Source organism: Loxodonta africana, chromosome 3 (genome assembly GCF_030014295.1).
Source record: "Loxodonta africana isolate mLoxAfr1 chromosome 3, mLoxAfr1.hap2, whole genome shotgun sequence".
NCBI classification, from domain to species: Eukaryota; Metazoa; Chordata; class Mammalia; order Proboscidea; family Elephantidae; genus Loxodonta; species Loxodonta africana.
Window position 1 is genome coordinate 38,766,765 of NC_087344.1, and position 14,072 is coordinate 38,780,836.

General features: G+C 49.8%; 1 protein-coding gene across 1 annotated transcript in view; it reads left to right on the top strand.

Moving 5' to 3' along the window:
- Nucleotides 1-14,072, top strand: part of AJAP1 (adherens junctions associated protein 1) — a 100,337-nt gene that overhangs the window by 7,961 nt on the left and 78,304 nt on the right. Inside the window, exon 2 of the mRNA XM_010593152.3 lies at nucleotides 6,068-6,882. Coding sequence (XP_010591454.2) covers nucleotides 6,068-6,882 — 815 coding nt within the window. The remainder of the gene's footprint in view (nucleotides 1-6,067; nucleotides 6,883-14,072) is intronic.

Below are 14,072 nucleotides of genomic sequence, written 5' to 3' on the forward strand. Positions count from 1 at the left end.
GTCATCAGGCGTGGAATTGCTCCCACTGTACCTTGTCCACTGAGTAGACACCTGGGGGGTCTGCCCCCAGCATCCAGCCCTGAGTTCTACTCTGGGGAGTGCTGTCACTGCCCCCTGGCGGACACCCGTGAGGTCTCCCCAGCTCTCAGGACTGTAGGATGCCACTGGGTTGTGAAACCCAGGACCCACTCATGCATTCCCATCCCAGCCCTGAGCCTCACCTCCCTGGATGGCTAGCAGGTCAGATGCCAGCAGCTCAAAGGAGCAAATCCTGCAGGACTCTCGCTCGGGGAAAGGTGCACCCTTAAGTAGCAGAGATGTCTGTGTCTTCCTTAGTTAACGGTGATTTTCTGCTGTGAAGAAAATACACAGAAGGTGGTGAATTGAATCTCAGTTCACTGAATCTTATTAAACTCTTCTTGGGAAAAGATTTCAATAAGAATTTAAGTGAGAAAATAGCACGAAAGCTGAAAACTTGAAAATAAAGGGAGATGGAGCAACTGTTCCCAATTCAGAAGCACTTAGGTGGGGGTTGGGAGGTGGCTGAGGGAGTTGGGTCTTCATTTGGAAAGTAGGGACTAGATGGCCACCCAACATAGAGCAACTCCTCCCCCTCACCCCAGGCCTGCCCTCCACAGGGCGTGGGGAGGGGTTTACTGGAGCAGAAGCCAGGAGCAGGCCTACTCCCTCTGAATCCCAGCAAGGGCCGAGTGGACAGATGGGGACAGTTGGCAATTACATGTTCCCTGAAACGTCCCTGCAGCTCAGAGAGGCCAGTGCTGTCCTCTGGAGTCCTTTCTCATCCCACCCACCAGCACTGAGGTCCATGATGAGGATGTGTGATGCAATGCACCCCACACCGGTCCCCCACTATCCTTGCACACACCCACTTTTCCGGCATGTTCTCATTTTTATTGAGATATGAATTGCTGTCATGGATTGAATTATGTTCCCCTGAAAATGTGTGTATCAATTTGACTTGGCCATGATTCCTAGTATTGGGTGATTGTCCACCATTTTGTCACATCTGATGTGATTTTCCTCTATGTTGTAAATCCTGCCTCTATGATGTTAGTGAGGGGGGATGGATGGCAGTTGTGTTAGTGAGGCAGGGCTCAAGCTACAAGGTTGAATTGTGTCTTGAGGCAATCTCTTTTGAGATATAAAAGGGGGAAGCCAGCAGAGAGACAGGGGGACCTCCTACCACCAAGAAAGCAGTGCCTGGAGCAGAGCATGTCCTTCGGACCCGGGGTCCCTCCACTGAGAGGCTCCTAGTCCACGGGGGGAGACTGATGAGAAGGCCATTAGAGAGCAAAAGCGTTCCCCTTGTGCTGATGCCCTGAATTTGGACTTTTAGCCTACTTTACTGTGAGGCAATAAACTTCTCTTAGTTAAAACAGTCGGCTTGTGGTATTTCTGTTATAGTAGCACTAGATAAGGAAGACAGTTGCATACCATGAAACTTTCCCTTTTAAAGTACACCGTGCAGTGGCTTGTAGTACATTCACAAGATTGTGCAGCCGTCACCCTATTAATTCTAGAACATTTTCATCACCCCAAAAAGAAACACATTACCCATCAGCAGTCAGTCTCCATTCCTCCCCTTTCCCCATTCCCTGGCAGCCACTAATCTGCTTTCTGTTTCTGTGTATTTGCCTGTTTCCAGCATTTCATATATAAATGGAATCACACAATATGTTGTCCCTTGGGACTGGCTTCTTTCACTTAACATGATGTTTTTGACCTTTATCCATGTTGTAGCATGTATCAGAGCTTCATTGCTTTTTATCTCTTAGTAATATTCCACCATATGGATGGACCACATTTTGTTTATCCATTCATCTGTTGATGGAAATTCTGGTCGTTTCCTCTTTTGGCTATTGTGAATAATGCTGCTGCAATCTATTCAAGTACAAGTTTTTGTGTGGGCATGTTTATACCTAAGAATGGAATTGCTGGGTCCTATGGTAACTCTATGTTTGACTTTTTGAGGACCTGCCACACTGTTTTCCACAGCAGCTGCACCATTTTACATTCCCACCAGCAATGCTGAGGGTTCCAGTTTCTCCACATCGTCACCAACACTTGGTGTAGTCTATCTTTTTTCGTCTAGCCATCTGTGGGTGTGGAGTGGGTGGCGTGTTCTTCAAAGACCTGTGGATGCCCCGGAATGTTGGGGAGCCCGTGCGGCCCCTGCCTGCTCTGTGGACCTGGCAGTCATGTTCCTACTGGCCCTGATGGTATTGGGCCCTTTGGCAGCCGTGGGCCTACCTTTTGTAGATGGGCGGAATCTGCTACCATCCTGGGCAGTGCCTGGTGTACCACACATGCCCGCCTAGGATGAAGGGCCTGTGAGTGGCTCTCCCAGAACCATGTAACCGTGGAAATGGGGGAAGCACTGGTGGTCCCCCACCCTGTGGCTGAGCCTTCAGAGAAAAGAGTGCCCGGGGGCCCTGCCTTGTTTCAGAGTTATCGTGGAGGTGAGGACAGAGGTGTTTGCACTACTCACGTGGCCCTTGGAGATGGGCTGGATTCTCCTTGCTCTGAAATGCAGCCTCTCACCTGCTGGGGAAGCAAAGGGCCTGGGGTCTTCGACCTCTGCAAGGAGATCCACAGTGGGGTCCCCGGAGGCCATGAGATCAGCCCTTTACCTCCCCATAAGGGGTTTCTTCAGTCCCCTCTGACCTCACATTTCCTGGCTACTGGGAGTAAGTAGGCCTCTCTCTGTCCTCCTCGTCCATCCACCCACTTTACTTTCCCTCTCTGAGCATATCCATCAGATTACAAAGGAAGACCTGGGCCGGGAAAGGAAAAACAAATCAAATTCTCCCTGCAGTTGCCATCAGTTGTTTTTTCTACGTAACAGCTGGGTGACTTGGTGATGAGGGGGTTTCCATGGTATCCAATTACAGCCCATGATTGGTGAAAAATCGCAGAGATAACCCTGCGTGTGAAGTTATGCTGGGCAGGCAGGCCGGCGCAGGCGGAGGTGCGGTGCAGTTCATTTCCTGGGGCGATGTTTCTGAAGGACCCATGGCAGGTGGGTTTCCATGAGGCTGCTCTTCCTTCTGCCTGCCTGTGCCCTCTGGGCTGTGGATCCCACCTGCCAGGGCAGGTCCTGTCACACTGGCAGCTGGACCCCCACCCAGATTTGCAGAGTGGTGGTTATCCAACTCCCCGCCTACCCAAAACTGCCGGCTCTAAACTCAACTCTGATCTGACTAGGTCACCCTCCAGCCACCAAGTACTGCCCTGTGTATTGCCAGCGTGTGGATGGGGACTTCACGTTGACCTAAATACTGCCATGCAGCACCTGGGCTGGTCTCTGTGTCGAGCTTGGCTGCCTGTGCAGAGAAAGCGTGCACCAGCAGAAACAGACGTTAGTGTAATGAGGCCCTCCTGGTTTCTGCATCGAAGCCCTTTCTTTCTGATTGAAAACGGGGCCTGGTTATTCGGGGCTAGTTGGTTTTGGTAATTAACACTCATTAATACAAGCATGCAGGGGCCAGCAGTCCCGGGTATATCAATGAAAGGAGTGTCAGCCCTGGCCAGGCTGGTGTTAACATGAAAGGGCACCCACACACACCACTCACGCACATTCTCCCACAAGCTGCAAAACACTGACACACACGCTGAGACACACGCACAGTCACACACATACTGAAAAATCTTGACACACTCAGATGCATATGGACACACATACTCGAACATGCACATACTCACAGAGACACACATTCACACAAACACCCACATGCTCACATAAAAATACTCACAAATTGAGAAACCTTGACATGCACTCACACAGATGCACACTCACACACATCCACACATGGACATGTACTCCAACACATTGAGCCACACACACATACACATGTTCACACACCTACACACATGCACTTGCACACAAAGAAACATTGGCATGCACTCGTTCACACACTCTCACACAACTCGCACAAATTCACACAGATACACACATACCCACACACTAACAGTCTCACACATTGCCTAATACATTGATACACACATAATCACACGCTCACACTGACACAAACGCACACTTGCTCACCCACGCTCGCACCCACCCACACAGAGCGATTTATTCATTTTTAAAACCATGAAGTGCCTCATAAAGAAAAACCGCCGAGTCTGTTGTTTTTACGGGCCTGGTTTTCAGCGGTTTCTCACAGGTGCAGTGACAGGACCGGCAGCTCAGCACACCTGAACGCCCCGCCCCGTTCCTATCCCCACCGGTTCCTACCCCCACCCCTACCCCCACCCCCACCACAGCTGTCATTAAAGTTTCTGGATTCCTTTTAACTTTCAGATGGGAGGTCGGTGACAAGAGCTGGCTTTGAGTGACACATAGAATCAGTGCTGAATTATCTGTGCCAGTGGGAGAGGCGCGTGGGCCCGAGCTTCCACACCCTTGCACTTGGCTCTCTGCTGTGCCATGGCTTCCACGTGCCTCTCATGGCTTCTGCCAGTCGGAAGTGCACCCCGGGCTGTGGACTGAGCTGCACTTGGTGGAAGGTCCAGGGGGCCTCAGGACACTGCTGCACCCGGCTCCACACCTCCCCTGCAGCTTAGCTGGGCCAGGGAGCAGCTGCTGCCTCGCCAGCCAGGTTGGGGGTTTGCCCTTTCTCCAGCCTTCCTTGTTGCTGAGGAGGTGGATAATGGGGCTTCAAAGAGCATCATCACCGAAGAGAAATGTCAACAGAACAAACACTTTAGCAGAGTCGGCACATTGATAAATGTTCAGGTTATCCAGAGCAAATCTCTTCTCCCCGAGTAAAACCTGGAAAAGGCCAAGGATAAGGAGCTTTCCCTGTGCGCGGCATTTAGTGCAATATGCCTGGTTTAAAACATGCCTGTTGGACTCAGATGCCTGGGGGAGCAGGAGACGGAAGTGTTGCAAAGCGCCAAGCAGATGGTCAGTGCTCAGGGATGCCTGTCCTGGATGCTGCTGTGTTATCCCAGAGATTTGGTCCTACAGAGAGTGGAGACCTCCTGTGTCTTCCAGACTCCCTGCCTCAGGAAAAGCAGTTAGTGGGCTTCTATCCCCACCACCTTGGAGTCCCTGGGCAGTGCAGAGGGCTAATGTGCTCAACTGCTAATCAAAGGGTTGGGGGTTTGAGTCCACTTGGAGGCACCTCAGATGAAAGGCCTGGTGATACAAGATCACAGCCAAGAAACCCTATGGAGCACAGTTCTACTCTGACACACATGGGGTCACCAGGAATTGAGGTCAACTTGACAACAACTGGTTATTGTTATTATTATTATTTTTACCATCTCAAGGCAGGGAGCTTCCATTATGTAGAGAAAAGACCCTGGTCTGGGGTTTGGAGGTTGAGGCTGTGTTCCCAGTCCTGCCCATCACTTACCACATATCCTCATGGAACCTCAGTGTCATTATGAGTACAAGAAAGCCGGGTGGGGGGCTGGAAGATACTTAGGATCGGCTTATCCAGGCTAATAGGAGCCCCTAGGTGATACAAACAGTTAAGCCCTGGACTACTAGCCAATAGTTCGGTGGTTCAAATCCACTCAGAGTTACCATGGAAGAAAGGCCTGGTGATCTACTTACCAAAAAAAAAAAAAAAAATCAGCCACCCAAAACTCTGTGGAGCACAGTTCTACTCTGACATGCGTGGGGTGGCTGTGAGTCAGAGTCGACTCCATGGCAACTAGTTATTTTTTGTGAGGGGAATTTGCAGGGCTCAGTTTTCCTTCCCGTGAGATGGACTATCCATTGATCACCCAGCCCTGTGCCCTGGAAGCATGTTGTAAGAAAAAAATGAAGCATAGATACAGAGTGGCAGGAGACAGCCATTCTTTATAAACAGAGGCCGTTAGCCCTCTTCTTTTAAAATGCTGATCAGCGGGCTGTCTTGAGTGGGCCTTTGAAGTAAAATAATGAGGGGTTTCACTTTCCCTTTTGAAGTTAGGATTAGCTTTCCTTACAAGAAAAGTATTTCTTTGTCATAGTAGTGGTGGCCAAAGGTGGCCCCTGTGGCGGACCCCCACTGCCGGGGCCCACACTGACGTTCTCTCTCTCTCCACGCAGTTCCATGTCCATCCGCTGGCCGGGCTGCTCCGCTGGAAGCCATGCTTGGATACTGATAGCCATGTTTCAGCTCGCCATGGAGCTCCCCGTGTGTGAGTCCCTGGGCCCGGGCCCCGAGTTCCGGCTCCTGCCGCGCCCGCCGCACCGGACCCCGCGCCTGTGGAGTTTTAAGAGTGGACAACCCGCACGGATGCCCGCCCCTCTGTGGAGCCCCCGGCCGCCCCGCCTGGAGCGGACCCACGGGCAGCTCCAGACCCCCCGTGCCAAACGGGCGCACAGACCCAGAGACCAGGTGGCCGCCTTCCTGCCCAGAGGGGGGCTCGCCAAACCCCCGGCCACTGCCAGGTCCAGCCCCTCCCTGGCCTCCTCGTCCTCGTCCTCGTCCTCCACAGCAGGCGGGGGGGCCACGGACCAGCAGAGCCTCCTGAGGAGGGGGAGGCGGCACCTGCAGGGGGGCGGCTTCAGCAACTTTGACTTCAGAGGCAGCAGGCCCACCACAGAGACAGAGTTCATTGCCTGGGGGCCCACGGGCGAGGAGGATGCCCTGGAGTCCAACACATTTCCGGGGATGTATGGCCCCACCACAGTTTCCATCTTACAAACCCGGAAGACAACGGTGGGCACCACCACTACCACCACCACCACTACCACGGCCACCAGGGCCACCTCCGTGACCCTGCAGACTAAGGGGCTCACAGAGTCCCTGGACCCCAGGAATAGGATCCCTGTGGGGATCAGCACAATGGCGCCTTCTACCAGTCCCAGCAACAACGGGAAAGACATCCAGCCCCCGAGGATCCTGGGGGAGACCTCAGGTATGGCTGCCTCTGTCTGAGTCGGGCTTGGTTGGGGGTAGGGTACTGTGTGGGTGTGTATCAGGGGATGCTAAGATGTGCCTAGCTTGGCACTGCTTCGTGTGAGTACATTTCCCAGTGGGAGAGCTAAGAGCAAAAACAGAGGGCCAGGAGTTGGGGCGTGGGACCTTGGGGGAGATGGAGATGGTACTTGTTCATGAACTTGCACACTTATTTATGTGCCCTGGGATTATGCCTGTGCTCTGGAAAGGAGTAGCAGGCTCTTGTGGCTGGTGGATGTGAGGATAAGGTGTGCCCCTTCCTAGTGAGAACTGTGCTCCTCTGATGCTGTAAGGATGGGATGTTCCCCTTCCTGGTGAGTACTGTCCCCCACGGTGCTGTAGGGATGGGGTGCTCCCCTTCCGAGTGAGTGCTGTGTCCCCCATGATGCTGTCGGGATGGGGTGCTGTCTTTCCTAGGTAGTGTTGTGCCCCCTCTGATGCTATAGGGATGGAATGCCCCCCTTCCTAGTGAGCGTTGTGCCCTCTCTGATGCCATAGGGATGGGATGCTCCCCTTCCTAGTGAGCATTTTGCCCCCTCTGATGCTATTAGGAATGGGGTGCTTCCCTTCCAAGTGAGTATTGTGTCCCCCATGATGCTGTAGGGGCGGGGTGCTCCCCTTCCGAGTGAGTACTGTGTCCCCCATGATGCTGTAAGGATGGGGTGCTTCCTTTCCTGGTAAGCATTGTACCCTCCCCTGATGCTGTAGGGATGGGATGCTCCCCTTCCTAGTGAGCACTGTGCCCCCTCTGATGCTGTAGGGGTGGGGTGTTCCCCTTCCTAGGGAGCACTGTGCCCCCTCTGATGCTGTAGGAATGGGGTGCTCCCCTTCCCAGTAAGGACTATGCCCCTTTGATGCTGTAGAGATGGGGTTCTCCCCTTTCTAGTGAGCTCTGTGCCCCCCATGATATTGTGTAAGGAACTGACTGAACCCTGATGGGCACAGAGCCACGTTTTCCAGAACTGTAGGACTTCCTCCGTAGGGGCAGGTTGTGGGCACATCTCATGAGGGAATTGAAGGGACCGTGTGGATTCTTCTGAAATCTTCAAGAGTGTGGGCCCTACTGGGGGTAGCCACCAGCTTGACCTTGGCCCATGTATTAGTTCACTAGGTGGTTTATAAGAACATAGATGTATTGTCTTACAGTTCTGGGGCCAGAAATGTGAAAGAGGCTAGTATTCATGATGTCTGCAAGGCCATGTCCTCTGAAGGCTTTAGAGCAAGATCCTTCCTTGTCTCTCCCAGCTTCTGGTGGCCATAAGCGTTCCTTGGCTTAGGTGCATCTTCACAGGGCCTTCCTTCCTCTGTCTGTCACTCTGTGTTTGTTCTTCTCTTTTATAAGAATGTCACTTATATTGGATTAGATGCCACCCTACTGCAGTATGACCTCATTTAAACCTGAGAACATCCTCAAAGACCCTGTTTCCAAACAGTTATTTTCACAAGTGCAGGATTAGGACTTAAACATGTCTTTTTGAGGGGGACCCAATTCAATCCACAACAGCCCAGAAGGCATTGCCTTAAAGAGCAGGAGAGGAGAGGCCAGGTAGAGGAAGACTTTGAGGGGGTTAACTGGTACTTTGCGACAGTGACTCAGGCTGTGGAGTATCTTTTCCCTGGAGATGGGTTACGAGGGTGTTTGGAGGACACAGAGCAGAACAAATGGCTCCTGTCCTTCTGTCACTGTTATTCTAGATACATGAGACCAATTATGATCCCTGGGCTTTAAATGCCTACTTTCATGCAGTTTTCTTTTTCTTTTCTCCTCCTGGGCCCTGTTCTCCAGTTGCTTCTAAAGGAAATGCTGTTGTTAGCTGGCATCGAGTTGGTTCCGACTCAGCGACCCTAAGTACATACAATAGAATGAAACACTGCCTGGTCCTGCGCCATCCTCACAATCATTGCTATGCGTGAGCCCATTGTTGCAGCCACTGTGTCAGTCCATCTAATTGAGGGTCTCCTCTTTTTTGCTAACCCTCTACTCTACCAAGCATGATGTCCTTCTCCAGGGACTGGTCCCTCCTGACAACGTGTCCAAAGTATGTGAGACGAAATCTCGCCATCCTCACTCCTAATGAGTATTCTGGCTGTACTTCTTCTGAGACAGATTTGTTCATTCTTCTGGCAGTCCATAGTATGTTCTAAAGGGAGTAGCCTTGAAATCTCCTAGGCCAGAGTGTGTCACTAAACCAGTATCTGTCAACATGTGAAGGGCCCTGTGATAGGCTGGGGCACACAGAGGAGTGTTAACGGGCGGTGGTCCCACACACCGGAATGACTCAGAGGTTCTCCACTGGCATCCATGCATGTACATTCCAGACAAGCAGTAAGTTGGCTAACTTAGTAAAATCAGATGCATGCTTCAGATCCTCAGCATGAAAGGGCTGGAGCACCACATCCCTCCCACACAGGCCACTCCTCTGCCCCTTCAAGGGCTGGGGCTTCACAGGTCCCACCGTCATCTTCAGAATCAAGGGAAGGAAGAGAATTGGTTCTCACAGCTCATTTGTGTAGCTTACAAGTTCTCGTTATATTCAAAGTGCAAACTCTGCACCATATTCTTAGATGCAGAGTCCTGGTCGTGGGCCCTTCTCATCCTCGGGCAGCAGGCCATGGTCAATGGTTGGGTAGGTTCCACGGCATCTTAGTCTTCTAGTGCTGCTGTAACATAAGTATCACAAGTAGATGGCTTTCAATAACAGGAATTTACTGTCTCACAGTTCAGGAGGCTGGAAGTCTAAATTCAGGGTACCAGTTCTATGTGGAGATCCTTCCTTGTTTATTTCAGTTTCTGTTGTTGTTGTGTGTCATCAAGTAGATTTTGATTCATAGTAACTGCCCCATAAGGTTTACTAGGATGTAATCTTGGCAGGGGCAGACTGCAAGGTCTTTTCTCCTCATGGATCCGCTGGGTGAATCCAAACCACCAATCTTTTGTTTAGCAGTCAAGCAGTTAACCATTGTGCCACCAGGGCTCCTTTTCAGCTTTTAGTACGTGGCAGTTTTTGGAGTTCCTGGCCTTGTAGATTCATCTGCCTCCATCCTCTGAGAGCATCTGTCTTCCCCATTTGGGCTTGCTGGTCTCTGTCTACATTGCTCCTTATAACTCAGAAGGGAGTAGTTTTAGAACATACCCTACTCTGATATGGCCTCCGTAACATAACAAAGAAAGCCCTATCCCCAAAGGGGATTACATCCTAATCCATATAGGGTTAGAATTCCAACACCCATTTTTTGAAGACAAAATTCAATCCATAACGCATGGTGTGGGCGACTCTTGCCATTAAGCTCATGAGCAACTTCCTTCCTCCACCCTGGCAGGAGGATCTACAGTTGTTATTCTGAGTTCCTCTTCTCTAGAGAGCACCATATCTATGAAAGCAGACCTAGCTCCATTCAACGTCAAGGACCCTGGGATGGAGGTTGTGCACTCGGGGGCATCCCAGGAGAGGATGCGGAGACCACGGTATGTTGTCACCGGTGTAGCCTCCTCCAGCAATCTACGTACAGACGCGCCCTGCAATTCATCTTCTCTACAATAAGCACCTTTGTGCAGCTCACAAAGCTTTCCTTTTTCCCTCAATAAACTCCCAAGCCATCATTGTAATGGAATGTACTGCTACAGTCATTTACTGTCATCTCCTCTGCATACGTCACTTACTATATAGACATGGATGAGAAAACAGGTTCCCATTTATTCCAAATTACACTTGTTGTTACTAAAGCTAAATGCCCGGGACAGCATTATAAGGCTTAGCAAATTAATTCACAGTACATTGGATGCTACTAATCCAACTTGACAGATGCTTATCTTGGAAAAGATTTATGTCTCTTCATAATATAATCTGGTGCGAGATTAATTTGTTTAGCAAAACGAATTTAAAAGGGGGAAAATATGTACATTTGCTTCGAATGCAGAGAAATGCTAATTCTGGGAAGTGATGCCAGTCTGCAGAGAAGGGAGGATGGCAGCTTACAGTAGCCCTCATTAAGGGCCGGCCATGGTCTCAGTATCTGGGCCAAGCAGAAGGAAGACAGAAATACTAAGATGATTCCCCTAAGAGGTTTCATCACAGCCCAGCTGTTACAACATAAGTGAGTTAGACCCAAGCACTGGGGAAATTAGAGCTAAAGCTGGAGCTATTCAAGTCAGACACGGGGAAGAACTGGCAGGTGATGGGGAAAGTGACCTCTTTGCTTGGGCTACAGGCTTCTTGATTACCTTATCTGAACTCTCAGGTGGGAGCCTGCCTGGGGAACTCAACTGTTAAAGCCTACCTGGATGAAAGAGTGGTGGGAGCAGAGGGCTGACCTCCTGTGAATCCTCTTTACCTTGGTAGCCATTAGATGTAGATTTTAGTCCCTGGATTTTTGTGGAAAGTAAGCACCATTACTCATGCCAGACAGAACTTAGGAAGGTAAGACTTGTCTTGGGCCGTCACACAGCTGTGGTCTGGGTGGCTGTATGTGCTCTGGTTAGGAGCAGATGCTTTGAGGCTGCAGATCAGTGTGTGAATCTGGACTGCCGTATGTAATTGTAAGGTCCTTGAACAGTTATTTTCTCTCCTAGCTTCACTTTCTTCATCAGAAAGATGAAAAAGTAATATCCCTCCTAAATGGTTGCTGTCAGAATTCAGTGAATCAACACAGAGCATAAAATATGGTGCCTGGCACCTAGGAATCTTCATACATGTTAGTTATTTTTATACCCAGCAAAAGTGGCCCCAGAGGAAAGAGTTGCTGATCTCAAGGAGAGAACTTGCCTACAGGGAGTCAGGGTTCTTGTCATTTCAGACATTCAGCTTTGCCCACTTACTACTGGAAGGACCTCAAATCTAGAAGTGGGTTTTAGGAAGTGACATGAAGAATTCATTAAGTCAGACATGCTGTCAAAAGAAGGAAGGATTACTGGAATCAGATTTTGGGATCTGTGAGTTTATTTTTGCTTCTGTAGAGAAATATTTAGAAGGGGCTTGCCACATTTTCCTGCATGTCTGTAGCACAGGCATTGCTGGGCATTGGAGAGGCAGGTTGCTGATGATTTGGAGACTGAAATCCGTCAGAATGTTACATGGAATGCCTGCTGGAATCACTAAAGGGTCTGTCTTTCAGAAATGGCCCTGCAGGTGAAATAACTTGAAAATCTACACTCAGTTAGTATAGTGGTTGAGAGTCCCACTGCCTGCCTTTAGATTCCTGGCTTAACCTCTTCTTAGCTGTGTGAACTTCTCCTCTCTCCGGCTCAATGGGAATAATAGATATAGCCATCTCATAACATTGCCATAAAGATTAAATGAGAAAATACTGTGCCTGGCACATAACAACTGCTCCATATGTGTTAGCTGCTCTTAAGGTGATGATGATGATGATGATGAAGGTGATGATGATGATGGTTATGATGATGACGTCGATACTGATGATGATGAAGTTGTGAGAATGAGGATGATGACCATGATGATGATTATGATGAAGATGACAATGATGGTGATGATGACGGTGATATCACTGTGACAGTTTGCTGCCCCTGCTTGGCTCTTCTGTTATGAGGTCATTCCATGAGGTCACTGATGAAGTCCCCTGACCTTGGTGCTCCATACAGAGGTGTGAATGGTGCTGGCCAGGAGCCGCTTGTGATGGAAAATCACCTAGCTCAGGTTCACAGAGGTGCTGTGCTCCAGCCTCCCACGGGTGCTGGCAGAGGGTGAATGTCAGCCAGGTTGAGAGTTCACTTGAGGCCCAGGGAAGAGGGCATCCCATGGCGCAGGGCATCTCTGACAGCCCCTCTGGCTGATCATGCTCTGAATTTGCAATCACAGAATCTCCGAGAAAAAAGAGAAAGTAGTTTCCTGGGCTTTTATCTGAAAACTTGTGAAGTAAGCTTTGGGAAATTCAAGCCGAGTGATTTCGGTTACTGAATATGTCTACTGTGGGGACACCTGGGGTTTGGTATATAGTTGGTGCTCAATAAAGGTTGCCTGGGCCTGATATTCTCCGTTCTCAGGGCTCCACCTACTTGGACCCTGCCCCAGGCCCTGTGACACTGCCGAGACGCATTGGTGCCTTCTCTAGCTGTTAATTTTCATGTGCTCCAGAAGGTGCCCCAGCAAGGGGCCATTGAAGCCCTTTAGGTCCTCATAACTCTTCCAGATTTGTTCTCATTCAGATCAGTCATGTATTGGTGACACACAGCAACTCAAGGATGTGATGGCTGAGTTGCCCCCCAGTCCTGCCTGGTAATTTTTACATTGGAATTCACTCATCCATTTCCAAGGATGCTTCTCAAGTTGCTTTGTCCTTGTCACAAGGAGGACAGCAGTGTCCTTTAGGTGTGACCCTTTGTAAGCACAAGGGACAGGCTGGTGTCATCTTCACCCTGATTGTCAGCTGACCTGAACAAAGATACAGGCCAGCCAACCTCTGGAGCAAGTCTCATTATGGTGAAATATTTTCTAAAGACCGGAATCAGAGTGAAAGGAAATTAGAAGCAGATGTAACGGGGAGACATGCTCCTTTCCTTTCTGTTGGAAGCCACTGTGGCAGTCTAAATGTTGAGCCCCTTTTAATTAAGTTGCTGGGTATTTGCTACTAGGGAACTGAATCTGTCCTTAATTTAAAGATACTGGAAGCAAATGACTCATGAACTTCAAAAGTTTTGAGTGGCTTAATTGGGATAAAGTCATCAAAGAACAAATGAGCATTTGAAGCTCTGCTAACCATCCTCAACTTAGTAGATCGCAAAGCAAATCTGTAGGGTCTTAACTGGGACTTTCGAATGGATGTTGCATGGTGATTCCTCTGATCTGTGATCTCAGGAGGTGACCTGTGGTTTGGTAGGTGGCTTATAGAGCATCCCCCTGGTTTTTGCTGAGCAAAGCTATGTTCACATCGAATGGATAACTAAGCTCCAACTCATTAAAGCCAGCCTCTGATTCTCCTGGAGAGGACATGACCGCAAGCTTCTTTTTATTTCCTTTTCTCATGCTCCTTGCTCCAACTTATTGCATTGAGTGCTTCTGAAGCAGCTTTACGTCCCCCAGGGCCTCTTTCTCCTTCTGAGAGCACATTTGGGATCAGGGAAGGTTCTTTAATTCCCTTACAACCTCGGTGCCTGTCTAAGCCACTTTCTACCTGGATGCTGCTGAGCTCGAC